The sequence below is a fragment of the Trachemys scripta genome, chromosome 1, assembly GCF_013100865.1.
Source record: "Trachemys scripta elegans isolate TJP31775 chromosome 1, CAS_Tse_1.0, whole genome shotgun sequence".
Taxonomy (NCBI): domain Eukaryota; kingdom Metazoa; phylum Chordata; order Testudines; family Emydidae; genus Trachemys; species Trachemys scripta.
Window position 1 is genome coordinate 196,428,625 of NC_048298.1, and position 19,440 is coordinate 196,448,064.

Consider the following 19,440-nt stretch of genomic DNA (forward strand, 5'->3'; position numbering starts at 1 on the left):
TGTTGTTTGTTTGTGGTGTTTGTCGCTGATATGTATTTCAGTTCAGGAAGAATAAAGGCTAAATTTTTTTTTTCAATGGGATGAGTTATTTGAGGGTTAGATAGTTAAAGGGGAAGAGCTGGTTAGCACAAAATAGATACGCAACTCTTTCTAATCTTGAATAAACTCATTAGCTAATTTAAATGAATTCAAGTTACAGCAGAGGCATACTTCATCTTTGTAGGTTCTTGGAGTGAACAAAAATATAGCCAGAACCTTCCTGTGAAAGTACATTTTAGTATTTGGAGAAACGTTGAGGGAGATATTTTTCTTTAAATTGAATTCAGAATCTTTTCTGACAGACTAACAAGTTTGCAAATCCGTATATTTTCTAAGTTAAGAAGTCTTAAATAACTAAACTGACGGGTTTATAGTGTGACCAACAGTGTGTTGAAGTAGTTGTACAAAGGTTTCTAAGTACATTAAATGGATCTGAATTTGCAAACTACATTACTGCAATGACTACTGGGATTAATTAAAGCCATAATATAGTAGGCTTCTTTCCTTCCTTACTTTTTTAGACCAGGCTTGTAATATTGGTAATTCTTGTTAGAATGGATCCCCCTTCTTTTTCATAATTACTGATTGCCGCAATCTTTATCTCTAAATTAAAGCATTCTTTATAATTAGCAGCCTCCTGCCTCATTCCTTCATTAGAATTTTACTGAAATGATTTTGTTACCACAAACATTCTATTATTGGCCATAAGGAGGAACAGGCTTATTTTAATGGAGAAAACTTGATTTGATGCACATACTGTACCTTGGCAATTGACAATGATCAGATAGGCACTGCAGAAAATATATATTGCAGTTAAATTAAGATTTTACTAAAATGACATTTTTTTAATATATAAATATACCCTCAATATGGTAGAGGTTCTTTCTTGTGCAGAAATGTCATCACTTTTTGTTGCAAATCTTCATTCAGTGTCAAAAGTTTTAAAAGCATGTGAATAAAAATAGCACGTGTTTGAAGAGAACTCTACTTATAATTAACATGGTAGTTGTTTAAAGAGAAAACCATAAAACATGAATTCAGGCTACTTGCTTACGTATTTCTCATAACTCTCTGATAAAACATGATTACTAAACGTAGCCTCTACCTTTAGTGTAAATAGATGTTCTCATATTGTATTCATGTTGGTCACTGTCTGTATACTTTATTTAGTACTGCTAATTTCCTAGGCATGCAAAAAATGTGATGGCATGCCATTTTAACTCATTATCTGCTGAATACTGCATGAAATGACATGCAAGCTGTTCTGAGCCTTTCAATAGGTTTGAATGTTGTTACATTTTTAACCATTTTTGTGGACTTAAAAATGAATGTTTTTATTAAACTTGCAACCATAAAATGTCTAATTAAAATATATTTCAATATTGTCAGTTTACATTTTTTAGAAATGTGGTTTTGGAATGCACATTTAATATGGTTACTAAAATTTCAGTTTGGCATAAATGAAAATCTGTTTCTTAACTCACTTCATATACGTTTTTCTCTTATCTTTCTATTTTGTGTTACATTTTAGTATTTGATCAATTAGATCTCGTCACATATGAAGAAGTAGTAAAACTGCCAGCATTCAAAAGGAAAACACTAGTCTTACTAGGTAATTTTGAGTATACCTTATAATTCTAAACAGAACAGTAATTTTAACAGTATGTTTTGAATCTCTTAATGGTGGTGAATATAAATTTCCTCTTTGTGTTGTGGATCAGGTGCACATGGTGTGGGAAGAAGACACATAAAAAATACACTCATCACAAAACACCCAGACAGATTTGCATACCCTATTCCACGTAAGTAGCTATGTTAAATGTGGCACAAAATTATATGCATTATTTATATGATGATATGCCCAGTTAATTATTGCATGTGTAATTGTACTCTGTTAAAACTTATGTAAAGTTAAGGGTGGTTGAATCATAATACTGGAGGGGAGAAGGAGGGTGTGGTGTGAAAAATACCATCAATTCTTGCACCTAAATATATACAGCATCCCTTTCATTTGGAACATTTTCATACTATTCACATAAAACCTATGTTTTTATTGAGGCATCCTTCCCCCAAATGTTTGGCATTTTAAGGTTTAAACATAACAGTCACTTTATTCACATATATTATCTTTATATTATCTGACCTCCAGTTCATTTGCAAATTTGACACCATCAGCTCAGGATTAAACAAAGACTGTGAATGGCTATCCAACTACAGAAGCAGTTTCTCCTCCCTTGGTGTTCACACCTCAACTGCTAGCAGAGCACCTCACCCTCCCTGATTGAACTAACCTCGTTATTTCCATACTGATTTATACCTGCCTCTGGAAATTTCCATTACTTGCATCTGAAGAAGTGAGGTTCTTGCCCACGAAAGCTTATGCTCCCAATACTTCTGTTAGTCTTAAAGGTGCCACAGGACCCTCTGTTGCATTATCTTTTAAATATTTAGTTTTATGTGTCTGGATCAGTCAAAACAGGAGAAGGTCTCAAGGTCACAAAATTCCCATGAAAAGAAATGTAAATTGGACTTCGATTAAACATTTTATACATTTACCTTATTTCACTGTTTTACATTACTCTACATACAGCCTTGAGGACTGTTACTTTAAGTTCCCATAGAATTATCCAGAGATGAGGATAAAAGCAAAGTGCAGTTCATTTTACTGTTTGCAAATAAATTGTTACCAAAATCCCTGATTCTCCTTCGTGACCTCGCTGCCACTATAGGATTTGCATGCCCTGCCACAGGAGTCACAGAACCCTCTGCAGTGTAGTTAACAACTGGGGAGCACACATTTATTCTTCAAATTCAGTATTCTGAGACCAGAGGCATAAACCCCTCCACCAGCTAGCTGTCCCCAATTCCACTCACAGAATCCAACAGATCCCCTTCACGGGTGATCAGACACGACAGTGATGGTTATGGCATAAGAACCTAGACAGATTTATACCTTGTTAGCTTTTTGTTTTATAATGAAGGTTAGATGAGTTGTAGTTACGGGAAGTTCATTGTTTTTACAGTTAATGTAGCCCTCGGTGTTAATTTTTAGAACCTCTCTGTGCTGGTGGAGGCAGAAAAATCATTGGGGTTTTAGAAGAGTTCTTCTTTGCACACAAACTCCTTGGTTGTGCTGGTTGCTTCAACTGCTTCCCCACTAACCTCCCTCTTAGAACCCCTTCATTATGGCTCCCACCCTCTCCTTTTCACTGAAGCCATTTTTACTAAGGTCATCAATGACTGACCCTCTCATTGCCAATTTTACAGGGCTTCTCTCTCTCCCTGCTGCTTTCAACAGTCAATTAATTCCTCTCCTACCACTCACTCTCCACCTGTGGCTTTTGGGATTCTGTTTGTGTGCTTGTAATTCTCCGATTATTCAATAAGCCTCCCCCCGGGCAGCTCCTCTTTCTCTGTACTGCAGTCATGCTGATGTCATTCAGGCCTCTATCCCAGGTCCCCTCCTTTTCTATATATACTCACACACCTTCTCTCTTTCTCTGGCAAATTGATCCATGGTCATGGTTTAAACTACTATGTACAGTATATGCTTATGACTCCTAAAAATCCCTCTGTCACGCTGTCTGGAGTGGTTCACAACCATGAGTGCCAGCCTCAGGGCAGACTGTCAAAAAGCAGGACAGACACCCCAACTGGTGGTATGTTCTGTAATCAGATTTCACCAACCCAGTAATAAATGTGAGCTTGTGGATATCACTGTAAAAGTCTTACCCTTGGGTCACTCTTGGGCATTCCGGTCTATCTTGCCATCCAGGCAAGCTGGAGTTAGTGATAAATGGTCACTTACATCAAAAATCACAACATATTCAGGTTGTTCCCAGTCCCAAGAGACCAGTCACTTATCCCCAGATCAATTTGCATCTTAGATCTCACACCAAAGACAACACTGGTAGCCAATCTTATAGTAAACTAACTAAGGATTTATTAACTGGGAAAAAGAAACGAGAAAGTTATTTACAGGTTAAAGCAGGCAACATATAAGCACAAATGTGTTACAATCTGTGGTTCTGAAAGGTGACAGAGATGTTGTAATCTTTCCACTGAACGTCTTTTAGGGCTAACCCAGGTTGACCCTGGGGATCTCTGCTTTTACTTCTTAGCCGTTGTGAGAGTCCAAACGGCAGAGAGAGAGAGCTATTTCTTCTTGTAAGCGTCTTTATCTGCCCTTCCCCCAGAGTTCAAACCACTGGTATGATTGCTCCTGCACATAACCTCATGGGTGGATTGGGCAATCAACAAAATTTTTGTCCTACATTGTCCCATTTAGTTTTGATAGTCCTTGATGGGCAGAGGTAACACTCTTCCTGCCTAGGTTCACAAGTTCAGAGCGGGCATTTTTACAATTATAAAGCAAAACTTGCATATTACTTTATAGCATGGTATACAGCCATTATAAGTTAGATTAATGTATTTAGCAACTTATGGACATCTTTACAAGTCTAACACCTACTTTGAACAATATTGACATATGGATGAGCTGATCTGGTTTCCAGTTGTGAATTTCAGTGCTCAGTTGACACTTACAGCCTTTGCAATTGCTGGCACCTGGTTTACCAGCATCACTCTCCTCTTCCCACATTCCTTTGCCCAGCAGCCCCTGGCAGCTGGCAGAAGCAATTGCAGTGAAAGTTCTGCACAGACTCTACAGCCCTGTGCTAGAGCAAGCTCAGTGGAGAATCTAGCTACCAAACTCTTCACACAGGCTCGGAAGAAAGGTGTTAACTGTGGTGCTTCTAACTTGACCATATTTGGGTGAATTGTATTGAATACACCAAAAGACACATCCCTGACATTAGGGTGACACTCCCCACCCCCTCCAAATTTCATTTACCTGTTCCAAAGTATGGAGATACGAGAGCTTCTGAACTAAACGGTTGTGTAAAAAAAAAAAGTGTTATAATGGGAAGTGTTGGGCAACCTTAACTATCGTTGATACTATCAGCTCCGCCTATCGTACCAGAGGATACAAGGTTGAGGAGAGAGGTAGAGGGAGAGGATGAGAGATGGTGAGGGAATTTTGGGAGGATGGGGCCAAGGCCTTAGAGGTGGAGAGTCGGAATGATGCTTGAAGCCCAAGATTAGATTGAGACAGGAGAGGCAGGAAGGAGTGAACTGGAGACCTCTTCTTGCAGAATTTATCAAGGTTTGAGGAAAGAGTTGAAGGCAGACAAGAGTCACTGGGGGTTGAATATGCAAGTGTCTGTCAGGAGGGTTTGTTCACCAAGGAAGAAGGAAGGCTTGGAGGATTTCAAAACCCATTTCTCTTCCCTGTGCTTGAAGCCTACGCATAGTCATGGTACAAGTTCCAGAGTTAATTGAGTTACTAGTGTTTTCCACCAAACTAAACACCATTCTCTGCTAGCAATTATGCAGAAACGGGACAGAGACACACACACCTTATGCCCCTCTCCCTGCACCTTTGAAGTTTAAAAGAATCATTTAAATAGTAATTGATGGTTAATGTAAGCCTTTGTCGAGCCAGTGAATAAAACTTTGAAAATATGTAAAAAATAATCAAGATTTAGAACAGTTTGGGAATGGATTGTTACATGAATAACTATTAATAGGCCAACAAAAAAATCCACATTTAAATTGTGTCCTTTTGCATTCCTTGACATTTCAGACACAACCAGACCTCCCAAAAAAGATGAAGAAAATGGAAAGAATTATTACTTTGTATCGCATGACCAAATGATGCAGGATATATCCAACAATGAATATTTAGAATATGGCAGCCATGAGGACGCAATGTATGGGACAAAACTGGAAACAATACGGAAGATCCATGAGCAGGGACTAATTGCAATACTTGATGTAGAGCCTCAGGTACTTATTGGAAATACATAAAAATGCAAAACTTATCAGAGACACCTGAATTTTATTTTGTTATCTATCGCCAGTCATTTTTTGACCATAGAATTTAAGACGTATAGCTCATCATACATTTAATGTGAAAGGTTTTTAGTATGTGGGGCAATGGTTCCACACAGGAACTTCAGTGTATGAAATCATTTTCTACTGATTATTAGGGTAAAAGTAAGAAGTAGAAATGAGCTCACCATTTGTCTTGGCAAGGGACCAGTACTGCTATGAAAATCTGCTTATTGCACACTTTAATATAATAAGGGAAATTATTGTTACATTGTTGTTCACTGCACTTAGCTGTCCATTGAAGCAGCTGATTGTCTGTGCTGGCCAGCTGTAATGCATTAGTATGTTCAGCCCTAGATTTCACTTTGATACCACACACAAGAGGGAATTTTGTTCTGCATTGTCCTGATTGCCCCCTACTTCCCTGCTGTTACTAGGTCAGCAATCCCAGAAATAGCATTCTCTGTCAATCACTGATGCCATAGGAAGGTGTTGCCTATAGAATGGCTACAACTATATTTAATAATGTCTTTGTGTGTGTTATAATAGCATCAGTGAATAGGTAAATTCACAAACTCAAAGAATATGAATACTTTATTCACAGTGTTGCAATCTTGATATAAAATCCTAAGTGGAACATTTTGACTAATTTCCTTTGGAACCCCCACGTTGATATGAATTTCAGTTGATGGCCGAGTATTTGTATGTTTTATTTTTAGCTGTGGTGCCTTTGAATTCATATTCAAGCAGGTTAAAGGACATGGGGAAACAAGAGACCAGGCCTGAAATAACTTGCAGGAACCAATTAAAAATATGAGCAGCTGAGCCCAGAAGACAACAAGCCTGACCGTTATTTTTCTTGGGTTATGAACTCTCTGCATTCTTTTCCACCAGTCACTGCTTTGGTTTGCAGGGCTTCTCCCCCTGTGAGCAAAATTAACTAGTTGTGACCAATATTGTCTGTTTTCTCTACACTGGCTCTTCTCTTCTTTTGTGGCTGGATTCATGAGATCACAGATTTGGTTCCGGACAGTGCAGTTGATGGACTTTGTTTTACCTAAGTGGAGACTTTCAGAACAAAAATAAGATATCTGACTACATTTGATAATGCATCTCCCTAATTCGTTAGAGTCATTGTAGTACTTGTCCATGAGCCCAGTTCTAGTTAATTACCCTGTTTCTGTATTCCAGGTTCAGGCATCCTCCATTCTGTGAGCTTCCCTGACTCATGTACCCATGTTTGCAGGGTGACCTCTTTTTTTCTGTAGAAACAATGCATACCTGATTATACCTGAAGGTGGATTTCAAGCAGCAGAGAGAGACATCAACTCAGCTGGCTGTCAGGCTGGTTTAAAAAACAAAGGGCCACTTTGTACTGCTTTGGAGTGGAATAGAAATATCTTTCACTCTATGTTCTGCCCAGACAGTTGAGATCAGCTAGGTTATGTTTGCTTGCTACCTACCCCAAGTTTCAGTTTGGAACAGGCCAGGAGGAGGGACTCCCTGTAGTAGGGCCTCATTTGTGGAACTATCTGTCACTCATAAATCATTACTGTTTGAGTCAGGTTAAGCATAACCATTGTCTTTACATTTACCCTTCTGCATAGAGGTAGCTTGTGGCCTCTCTAGCAGGGCCATTAGTCTCAGTTTGATTATTGAATTATTAGTATGTTCAGTACCCTCACACTTTGAAAGCTTCATAGTTTCCAAATCAGAACATTTTTGCTTCAGCAAAAATAAAAATAAGTTTATCTGTAGGCTGAACAATATTCTCAACCAGAAAATGTTTTCTTATATTTTAGTCATCATTTACTATAAAGTACAATTTACATTTTGACCCATTGAGAATAACCAGAGCAAAAGTTTTTCTGGCTAATGCAAATTCTTTAGCTTAAATATAAACTGATTTTTAGTTTTTTCTGTAGGAAAAATACCCTGCATATGAAATCTTGGATGTTTACCCTGGCAGTTCTTTATGATGATGAACTGACAGGTTGAGCCCCAATCTTGCAAAGACTTAGTGGAGTAAATGTGACTGTAAGCTTAAGCACATCTGTAAGTCTTACCAGGCTCAGGGTCTTAATTCTTAATATTTCTTGATTATATTTTAAAACTGATCTAAAGTCTTGTTAGTTCTTCCCTCTGTTTGTGTATTTAAACTTGTATCCTGTTGATTGATTTGTTCCTCTTCTCAAGTATTTAATGTTTTTTACATAGGCACTGAAGGTCCTGAGAACTGCAGAGTTTGCCCCTTTTGTTGTTTTTATTGCTGCACCTACGATTACCCCAGGCATTAATGAGGTAAGGCTTATTACAGATAAATGTTTTTATCAGGAGACACAATTATATGGATGATTCAGTATGTGAATAAGATCAACATTTTAACTGACCAGTTGTCTTTTATAGTGGGGTCAGAACACCACTGAAGTTAAGATTGAGATGATCTTACTGAATAACCAATGATTTTTCCTACGTTTAAATATAAACTTGAGCTGCAAGGGTCCATGCACTGTCACTACTAGGGAAGCACTTCATAGTACTCTTAGCTCTTCACATGACAACTTTAACATCAGCTGATATATAGATCAGTATTGATCATTTGATATCCTTTTAAAATATATTGTTCAGTTTTATTTCCTCCCTACCTAAAAGAATTGTTTCCAAAATCCTTGCTGTGGCCATTGGGCCAGCTAATTGGTCAGCTGTCCAAAAATTTCCAGTTTCTGAGTCATTCAATCTACTTTACTCTTCCCTTCCCAAGTAGAAGGAGGAAGCTAAGTTTCATCTTTGAGAAAAGAAATCCCATAGCAATGTACCAGAAACTTGCTTTATTACATTCAAATAACATTGTGATACTTGGAACTGTGAAACTGGAATGGATACCTGCTTGTGAGAAATTAAGTGTTCATGTTCAAAGAGAGTTTATGTAAATAAAGACCTCAAACCAGAACAAACAAAACATTTATAACCAGCTCTTTCCTTTTTTTTGCTCTAGTAAGGTGTTAATTGTATTTGTATCTTAATAAGAACTTTCTCTCTTAGCAAATCCCTCTTCCATCTCTTTGATCCTGCAGGGAAATGATAATCCTGTGTTTGTAGCAACAGTCTGCTTCCCCAGACATAATGTGTGTGATAACACAATTTGAATTAGGACTTCACTACAGATTTATGCAGATAAATGATGGCCCAGAAAGGATAAAGATGGTCAAACACAAATACCATAAATAATTAGTAAAATGGCAAGAAAATTATGGAAAAAAAAAGTGAAAGACAAATGGCTTTGTTTTACGTAATAAGGAGTCCGGTGGCACCTTAAAGACTAACAGATTTATGCCCAAATAAATCTGTTAGTCTTTAAGGTGCCACTGGACTTTTTGTTTTTGTGGATAGACACTAACATGGCTACCCCTCTGATACTTTGTTTTAACTGTTAAGTTTTCCAAACACAGAAATGAAGATGTCTCAGAGCATTCTGATTTCAGCTACGTTAAAATGATGTCGTGATTATTCCTCTGAAACATTGCTGATGTTGTCATTTACTGTAAATTTATATGAGCAAATATTAAAATGCTGCATCTTAGTCACTTGTAATGGTAGATATTATTTTGCACAGCAGATTGCATAACTGTTTTTAAAAAAAAAAAAAAAAAACCAGCTCAAGAGCGTGAGAATCAGTCCTGGATTGTTATGCAACTGTTCTGATTATTTTAGCTGGAGCTATTGTACAACTCATTGTAAATGCACAAAAGCCCCTGAAAATCTTCAGTACTATTTTTGCCTTTTTTTAAAAAAATCCATATGTCTTTGGCCCAAAGTTATTACAGAATTATCTGATTGCTCCAGTGTGGTGTTTCAAATCTCCTACTCTGAAATACCAGTGGTGCTTTTCTTTTAACCATTCAGAAGTTCATGTTGTAGAATGTGAGATGGGGGAGAACTGGAAGGGTTAATATGAGAAAGCAAATTGCTGGTTTGGGATGTACTGAGCTATAGTGTGGGCATGTGCAAGATTGGTCTTTTTTCCCCTCATTGAGATGGAAGACACAGGGGAGTTAAACCAAGAAAGGTTAGGGTTCAAATATATAGTCTCATTATTATGCTCTTGTGCTGTATTTCCTTTTAAGTTTTGTTTACTTTTTATGGCCCAGATCCTGCAATTCGATCTGTGTGGCATAAAAATTCATCCAAGTGGACTCCATTGCTAAGTCAGAGTCATGCTTTAATGTTTTGAATACTTGCTAAAACTGTCACTGTCTGTAAACCACTAACACTCACTTTTAAAAACAAGTAATAACAATGGACATTAATGTAATCTGGGGTCCTACTCACCTGGATCTATTGTGCTGCATGAGAGGGAATGGAATATATACAGAAACTGTGGTATGATGTGTCTTAGCAGACTAGGTTTTCGTGCGCATACTTCATATTTCCCATTCATTTTTTCTTTTACAAAAGATTCATTTGCATAAAGAATAGCCCTTTTGACCTTTTTATCCTGCTTTGTTTCATTTTTACAAACACCTGACGTGCAAACATCTGTAAATGACTGTCTTTTTTCCTTATGTTTTTTCTTGAATTATCATCTTTGCCTTTCTTTTCATTTTCCTGCACTCTTATTCATTTTATATAGCTGCCAAAATGGTGCAGAAAATTGCCTGTAAGTACCAGCTAGGACCTGATAAGATGCAATTCTGATTATTTTAATAGATTTAGATTGTAGACATCCTTATTTCCACTCAACATTACTTTTGCCGTTAGAATAAAAGTATAAAGTACTAAAGACCTAGACATCTGTGCTAAAGTTCATTCAAATGGAAGGATTATTCATTGGCAAAAAGAAAAAAGTTAAAAGGATAGCCTCAAAAACAAGTGAGCACAGAGACTTTTATTCCTACTCTAGGAAATGCACATTATGACTTTTGTGGTTGACACGGTTCAAACAGCCTTATCCTGCAATGCACAGTTGAGCCATTTTAAACGACTGTAGAATGCATGTACAGTATCTCCAGTTTACAGGGATCCCACTATAACTGAGAGTAAAGACACAAAATACAGTGCCTTTCTGGGTAAATATTGGATGGTTCTCGTGGTTTTATGAGGCACAAACCAAGTGCTTGATATCTTCAACCACAAAACATGTAATAATCCCCAGAAATGCATGGCCTGAAATGTCTTACTGCCTGGCACAATTGAAAATACAAATTTTAGAGATTTCAAATGTCCTAGCACATCTCTAGTTTTAACATTTTAATTTTAAAACAAAAAATGATATCCCTTCTGGTTGCCAAGCTAACCTTCACAATGTAAAGAGAGGTCTTAATGGGATGTTAGTTTTGAAGCCTGATTATGGCCACTTACATGCTAAGTGACATAAATCCTTTTAACTGCTAATCAACTTACCAGAAACATTTAGCCAAAACTAAGAACAGGAGTACTTGTGGCACCTTAGAGACTAACAAATTTATTAGAGCATAAGCTTTCGTGGACTACAGCCCACTTCTTCGGATGCATATAGAATGGAACATATATTGAGGAGATATATATACACACATACAGAGAGCATAAACAGGTGGGAGTTGTCTTACCAACTCTGAGAGGCCAATTAATTAAGAGAAAAAAAACTTTTGAAGTGATAATCAAGCTAGGCCAGTACAGACAGTTTGATAATAGGTGTGAGAGTACTTACAAGGGGAGATAGAGTCAATGTTTGTAATGGCTCAGCCATTCCCAGTCCTTATTCAAACCGGAGTTGATTGTGTCTAGTTTGCATATCAATTCTAGCTCTGCAGTCTCTCTTTGGAGTCTGTTTTTGAAGTTTTTCTGTTGTAATATAGCCACCCGCAGGTCTGTCACTGAAACTGTTACCCAGTGTGGCTAGATATATATCTTGCATTCTGATATTCAGGTTTTTTTTAAAGGACATGTGCACAAATAATACTGTAAATTTGGAATATGCAGATAGGTGATAATTCTGTCGTATATTCAAATTAGAGGTGGGACCAAACAAGAAACCTTGAGCTGGCTCCTCCTCCTTCCCAAACTTTGAGGAAGTTTGGACCCACTTCAGAACTTTGCAGCTCAGGCCAATCCTTAATTCAGTAAAGTAAAAGACTTATCCTACATTCTTGAGGACAATAGTAAAAATACTCCTCTGGCAATTCCGCATCACTGTGCATGCGCAGAATTCATGTCCCCTGAAGATTTCTTTGCTTCCACACAGAAAAATGCCTTCTGATGAGGAAGCAAAGGGAAGCCGCAAAATCAGTCATCCGCCCCTCCCCAGCAGTGCAGGCAGGTTGGTTTGGGCACCCGGAGCAGCCAGTAGAGATGTAAATCACCACCCAAGGGAGGGTGGGGGTTATAGAGTCGTATGTGTGAGAGGGAGAGAGACACTCTGTCCTTCTTGCTTGCTATTGCAGCATGCTTGGCGTGGAGGGGCAGGGCTTTGGGGTGTTTCTGAGGAAATAGGTGTGGGACAGGCTCTGTCCCCTCAGGCAGAGCAGAATGTAGCAGCCGGCCTACTTAGTGAATTGTTCCCATTCTCTTTGTGAATTCCCCCAGGAGTATAAAACAGGTGTAAATGTTTTAAGGCTCCTTTACATTGCCAGAGTGGTGTAAAGGACAGTATGGCTTTATAAATGCTTCTGGTGCTTTAGTGATTAGAACTGGTCTACATTTTTGGACTGAAAAAAATTCCTATCAGAATGGGCTCCATGAACTGTTTGCTACTGACCTTTCTGGAGATGGTCAGTAGTCAATATAAATTGTGAGTTTGATTCCCCAGCCTTCAATTGCTGTTCAGTTGCCTAGGATGTAACACTGAGCATATGGCTGCATATATTTGTTGACTAATAACTAGAAATAAAGGGTCAAACCTAGTTACATTACTGTTAGGCATGGGGGTTTGGGGATTTCCTCCAATGCTCTCCACTCCAATTTTCCATCCATTATATTGTCGTTGAAATAAATTACCAAAATAATTGAAACCAGAGTGATTATATTGCGTTATTTTGACAAATAAAATATGCAGAATTTTTCAGAATTTTATATCATGCATAGAATTTTTTATTTTTTGGCGCAGAATTCCCCTAGGAGTAGGTAAAAGTAACATTTTGCATTTCCATGAGGGTAAGTAGTGTAGGTCTCCCCAAATACAATCTCCTTAGTTGTCTATAAAATATTATGTAGGAACAACAGTGACAGTTAAATGCTATAATCTAATAGATATTTTTGAAATACCCTCTTTGTTTTTGCAAAATCTAGGACCAGAGCCAAGTAGAAGTAAAGATTTGAGAACAACTCTTCTCATTCTTTTCCTGTCTTCCTTTTTTTAAAGGAAATACCCACATGTTTTACAGATTCCCTGCAGATTTCTATTTTCTCTGCTAATTTACCGTTATAAAATAGTGTAGATTAAAAAGTTTATATCCATACATTTACTGAGTATTACTGATACAGGCATGAAACTGATTGTGAAAACCTACATTTGTGTCCCGAGTTCTAAAACCTTTTATATTATAACATACAGTATTAGTCCAATGGCTTCTGGTTTATACTCATTTGAAATATACGGTGTCCAGTACTGTGTATTTTTAAAACATTGGGGTTACAGACATAAAATGTACCTTTTAATTAGGTATCTTGAAAGTGCTAAAAATTTAGCACTTATACAAATATAATTTTTCACTTTGTAAATTAATTTAAACACATGGGCGTCCAATTCTCAGCTAGTAGAAATCACTGAAGCTCTGTTGAAGTCAGTTGAGCTATGATAATTGACGATAGCTGAGGATTTTGCCATGGTTGCTGCGTTATTGTAGGTGTCCCAGTGGTGTATTTAGCACAACCTAAGGTCTCTCTTTATCAGTAATTGACTTGAGAATAGCATAGGACAAATCTGCACATATTGTTTTTCACATGTTCTTGTTTGGGTGCATAATACTCCTTAAAAGGACATTCCCTGTATACATCTGTGTGAGGAGCACTTGGCTACATTTATGTTTGAATGTAGTGTTCAAATATGGAGAGAGTGAGTCACCTTCTGTTGACTAGTGGGGACTGTACAGTTGTTAGGAGCTGCTGCTTTTCTGAAGCGATTCAATCAGGATCTAGAACTATACTCAAAGAAATGGTTAGTTTCATGGTATAGGAAAAGTGCCTCATCCCAGTTTCCTCCCACTGAATGCTGATTTTCAGATGCCCCAAAAGGTGCAGCTTCCACATCTTTTTTTTATTATTATTATTCAGTGCAATTCCAGATACTTGGTCAGTTGAGGAAAGGGAACCCAGTTTCCCTCTTAATATGAAGACTATGGAAATCAAATTTTGTGGCCCAAATAATTTCAAGTAATAAGACCACTCAATGCTGCTCTGTGCTTTATAGCACTGGAGTGCTGGGCTGCATCTATTGGTACACTAGAGAACTGAACCATTGCTAATTGAACTGGTGGGATAACACCAAGGTAGGTACTAACACTGCAGTGTGCCCATACTGGCCATATTGTTTTGGGAGTAGTTTTGCCCCATTTCCATATTGCACTGTGCGATGACATTTCATTTGCACTGACTCCTGGGTACCTATCCCACAGTTTCTAGAAGCAATGGCTTGTGGGAAATTTCAGGTGATCTTCTGGTATCCTGAGGGAATTGTGAGAAGAGAGTTTAAACTCCCATCATTCATTCTCACCACAGAACTGAGGCAGCAGGCCCCCCAGAGTGAGTGGGGGCGTGAGTCATCCATGCCACAAGCCTCCTGCAACCCTGCTCCATTTGGAAGCCCAGACTCAATCAGTGAATCCCAGAATGTGAGCAGTGCTGGCCTTGGAGGAGCGTGGCAGGAGCACCCACAAAATATGATTCCAAAGGCCATATATGATAATCTGGTCTCAATTTAGGGCAGGTTCCCGACACAACTCCCAGAAGAGTTGGAGGTGGTGAACCTGGTGCAGCTATTTTTGGTGGGCTTGAATTGCACCAGTAGAGTCTGGAATTAGAATAGTCTCAGACCATAAGATGTTAGAAGAGGGTTATATATAATAAAAGAGAAATTAGAAAGCAATAGAGTGAGAATTTCCATAGACTGTCCACAGTAAATACCTATTAAAATAAAAGGAAGTGAAACTCAAAGACTGATGCTGAGTAGTAATAGATATTACAGAAATTGTCTGAAAACAGCTGATACTTGAAAACACATCCTGTCATGTTTCCAGTATCGATGTCTGGATAGATGCCAAACAGCTTGTATTTGTGAACTGGGTATGTTTTCATTCATGAACTGGCACTCTTTCCATGTTTGTACTGGTTCTTTCTTCTATTTTTTTTTTTTTTTTTTTTTTTTAATCCTCATGCTTATCCCCTGTCTGTTTAACCCTTCCCACAAATTAGATAAGTGTCCTGATGTGTCTTGAGTAACCTCTGTTGAGAATTGTGATTTTGTGTAAAGTTACAAGGGAGAAGCAAGTTAGTTTCTTCCTTGTAACATGCATGGAATTTGACATTATGTAGAGGGCATAAGTCATTCATGAATCCTTAGATTAGGTTTTATTTTTGCTGTTTCCTTCTCTGTAACCAACAAACAGAAAACTGGACAAAAGAACCTAATTTATCTCTCTTGCTTTCTTTTCCAATCATTGTGCAGGATGAATCTCTTCAGCGCCTGCAAAAGGAATCTGAGATCTTACAGAGAACATATGCACACTACTTTGATCTAACAATTATCAACAATGAAATTGATGAAACAATCAGGCATCTGGAGGAAGCCATTGAGCTTGTTTGTACAGCATCACAGTGGGTTCCAGTCTCCTGGGTCTATTAGGCCTTTCACCAGATAACTGAAGAATTTTTATCAATACTGGGAACCACCTCATACATGGAAAACCTCTTTGTTATTGACCTTGTGTCAACAGATCTTGGCCCCTAGAGACTACCTAGATGTAGTGTGACCTAAATTTATAATTATTGTCATGTCCTAATAGATAGGAGGAGAAAAAAAATTAAACACTAATTTAAAGAGACAGTATCTTTTTTAATCAGTTCTCCTAAACTTTAATAAAATATATGTTTCAATATATGTATTATTCAATCCTTTGGAATGTTATATTTTTGGAAATCATAGCTTATTATTTCAAAGCCCCTAAAAACTGCACAAAATAGATGCTGCTTTCTATAATCTATTTTAATAATAATAATAATAATAAATGATTCTGTTACCTTAACTTGGGGGTGGAACACTACATTCTATTTAGAGTCTGATTTTATGGATTGGGATACCTTGCTTTCCTTTATTTATTTGAAATAATTAGTCTAATGATTGCAAAACAAATTCATAAATTTTAAAGGCCTTTCTTTGCTTTTTTTTTTTTTTTTTAGAATAGTATTTTTAAGTATTTTTATGTAACATCCAGATAATGTGATACTGTCTCTTTGAAGAACTCTGTAAACCTTTTAGAGATTTGAAATTGGGTCTTGACTCTTAATGCATGTGGACAGTCGCAAGCGTTCATGCCGTTGGTGTATCTGTGTTGAAAAAAAACCTGTAATCTACAGCAAAATACATTCCGTTCATGGGAAAACGTACCCAAGGGAATAAAATAAAAATATTATTATGACTAAGTTGTAAACCTATGCACATCCCTTGCATTTTGGGCAACTTTATAAAAAAACTGATTTTTATTAATAATAATCATGTAGTGAAATGTGTTTGTAATTTTGTCTCAATTTAATTTGTTGTAAGGTGGGCGGGGGAAATTACTGGTTTCACCATTTCAGATCTGTGTTGTCTGAGAGTATTAACGTTTTAATTAAGTTTAAGCAAAGAAATGCTGATTTTTAATATGTATGTAATGTTTAAAAAATGCACACATTTTAAGAGAAAATACTGTGCAATGAAGAAACCAGTTTAAGCAATGCGATAAACTGGCTATTCCAAAAGACTCATCTACAACAGCCCTGTAAATTCCTTAAAAATGGTAACTGACTCTACAGTCTGACCAATTTTTTTTATTTTAAATATACTTCCTTTTATGTGTTCAACAATTAAATGCCTTTGGGTCCTTCATTTCATCATAGATTTCTTCAAGTAGTTCTGAAATCACTCTTAGATTTTAAGAAACCTTTCTTGACCATGCTTAAGTTAATCAAAAGCTCTGATGTGAATACAAGTCTATCATGGGGCTCTGCTGAGTACATAAACACGGTTTGACCAATTTATGAACTAGAGCAAAGCCCAAGAAAGCAAATTCAGCCATGTATTCATTTCAGAGCTTTGTGGTTCTGTGGTTTCTGTTTCCTCATCGCATGCCCCTTGGCACAGGTGGTTTACATTTCCTCTTAATGCAGCTGAACTAAATTGAGCATCATCACCACCGCAATTCATGACATCATAATCTACCTGGTCACAGGTGACAGACGGTATGATGATCCAGAGTCTGATTTCTCTTAAGAACTCAGTTGTCTGTTTTATGGTATAACATGAACTTCAGCTTGTGTGTTAAATTAGAACATGGCCATGAAAGGGTTATCCTCAAAGTTAAAATGTGATTGACCTGCAGATTGTTTCAACTGCTTGGGAACGCTTCATATAATCAAGGTATGTTCTCACTGTAAAACCTTTTCTCAAGAGGCTAAAAGCTTTTAAAGCACATAGGTTGATACTGTCCTTCCTCCTGCCCCCTGCAGCACAGACCATGCTGATTCTGCTCTCTTTTCTCCTTGTAAAGTCCTTAGACAGCAACAGAGTATCTTAGGGTCCACCAACACTTCAGATACAGCCAGATCAGCCGGGTTGCAACATGGCTATTCTGTGAACCAGTCACAACACAGTTCCAGTCTGTAATGTAGATGGAACCTTGATCCAAGGCTTTACCCCGGTTACAGGACCCATCTACAATATACACTAAAATTGTGTTATGACCAGGTCACAGAACAAACATCTTGTAATTGAGTCCTTTGACTTAGTTATATTTGTAATGTTTGTATACAAGCTGTTGGAAATCTGCTAACAAAAAGGTTCTTATGGACCCTCACCTATGTAGCCCCAATAAAAGCGTGACATTGATTGTTTAACAAGGCCTGGTCTACACTGGGGATGGTGGGGGAGGATCGATCTAAGTTACGCAACTTCAGCTACATGAATAACGTAGCTGAAGTCGACGTACTTAGATCTACTCACCGCGGTGTCTTCACTACGGTGAGTCAACTGCTGCCGCTCCCCCGTCGACTCTGCCTGCGCCTCTTGCTAAGCTGGAGTACAGGAGTCAACGGGAGAGCACTCAGGGATCGATTTATCGCCTCTAGACTAGAGGCAATAAATCGATCTCCACTGGATCGATCACTGCCGGCCGATCCGGTCGGTAGTGAAGACATACCCCAAGGGATAGCAAAAAGTGTATTAAATTGTTGGAACTTGTTCATCCACTCGGGCCTTAGCATTTCCAGAATGTTTAAAAAATAGACTGTAACCCTGGTAATAAGTGAAAATCCAGAAACTATTGTCAGCATCCACTAGTACTGTACCATTGTAATTACAGTTGCATTTGAGCAGGCATTCTTGCAGACAAGCCCTTCATATGGTGGCACTAGCCACAGCTTAGCTCAGTGCTAGGTCAGTACACTCTCAGACTACCTCTTTTCCTGATCAAGCACAAAGATGAGCAGACTAAACAAAATGCAGCAAGAAAGAATTCCTGTTCTTAGAAACACAGTCGTCTTCTATGGTAAGCATCTGTATCTCTGACTTCATTGACACCTTCTTTATCTTAAATGTTTGTAAAGTTAAACAGGTATTTGTAAGGAAACTTGGATACTATTTAAGCCATAATCCACCAGAAAGAAAATTTGATTATGCAGGACATTCTGATTCTGTCAATTTGAATTACTTGGAGATTCTGAACAACCAGCCTCCTAGAAAGAGAAGTCTGCTACCTTGCATATTATTATTAAGCAGTAATAGAATATAATTGACTTGGAGGGAAGAAAGTGGAGTCCCTCATTTAGGCAATGATATACAGTAGTCTCTGTCTCAGTAAACTGATCTTTGAATAGATTTGTTTCTGGATGCAATATGTCTAACCAAGATCAGCCTACCTTTAAGGAATTCTAGGCCCGATCTAGATGCCTTGTCTGCTCCATTTATGCTACTCCCATGGCAGAAAGAGCAGAAGGCTGCCTTAGCTCCCCAGCTGAGGGTTTCCCTGGTATGGAGAAGACTAACAGGTATAGAACTAGTGGTGAGGGGATGCAGCTCATTGTGTTTCAGCTATCCCCAGCTGGAGGATGGCCCCTGACATTATGTCTACACTGGCGGGTGGGGGAAGGGAACTGCAGCAGTGAGTCTCAGAGCCTGAGTGTACAGACTTGAGCTCCTGCTATGACACTAAAAATAGCCAAGTAAACGTACCCAATTGAGCTCTGGGAGGCGGTGGATTTAGAGCCCGAAGATGCTACTACCTTATGTAGTTACCCTTGCATAGAAAGAAATCCACCCCTTCCCCCAGCCTCAGAGCCCCAGCC

At 38.1% G+C, this 19,440-nt stretch overlaps 1 protein-coding gene across 11 annotated transcripts in view; it reads left to right on the forward strand.

The window, feature by feature from the left end:
- Window positions 1-16,970, forward strand: part of CASK (calcium/calmodulin dependent serine protein kinase) — a 398,672-nt gene extending 381,702 nt beyond the window's left edge. For 6 of the 11 annotated variants that reach the window (XM_034754125.1, XM_034754152.1, XM_034754160.1 and 3 more), the window contains 5 exons: window positions 1,571-1,651; window positions 1,761-1,841; window positions 5,684-5,886; window positions 8,149-8,232; window positions 15,569-16,970. In XM_034754125.1, the coding sequence (XP_034610016.1) occupies window positions 1,571-1,651; window positions 1,761-1,841; window positions 5,684-5,886; window positions 8,149-8,232; window positions 15,569-15,745 (626 nt within the window). In that variant the 3' untranslated portion in view covers window positions 15,746-16,970. The remainder of the gene's footprint in view (window positions 1-1,570; window positions 1,652-1,760; window positions 1,842-5,683; window positions 5,887-8,148; window positions 8,233-15,568) is intronic. The other 5 variants (XM_034754133.1, XM_034754110.1, XM_034754143.1 and 2 more) reach the window with 1 other exon arrangement.
- Window positions 16,971-19,440: the final 2,470 nt, after the last annotated feature.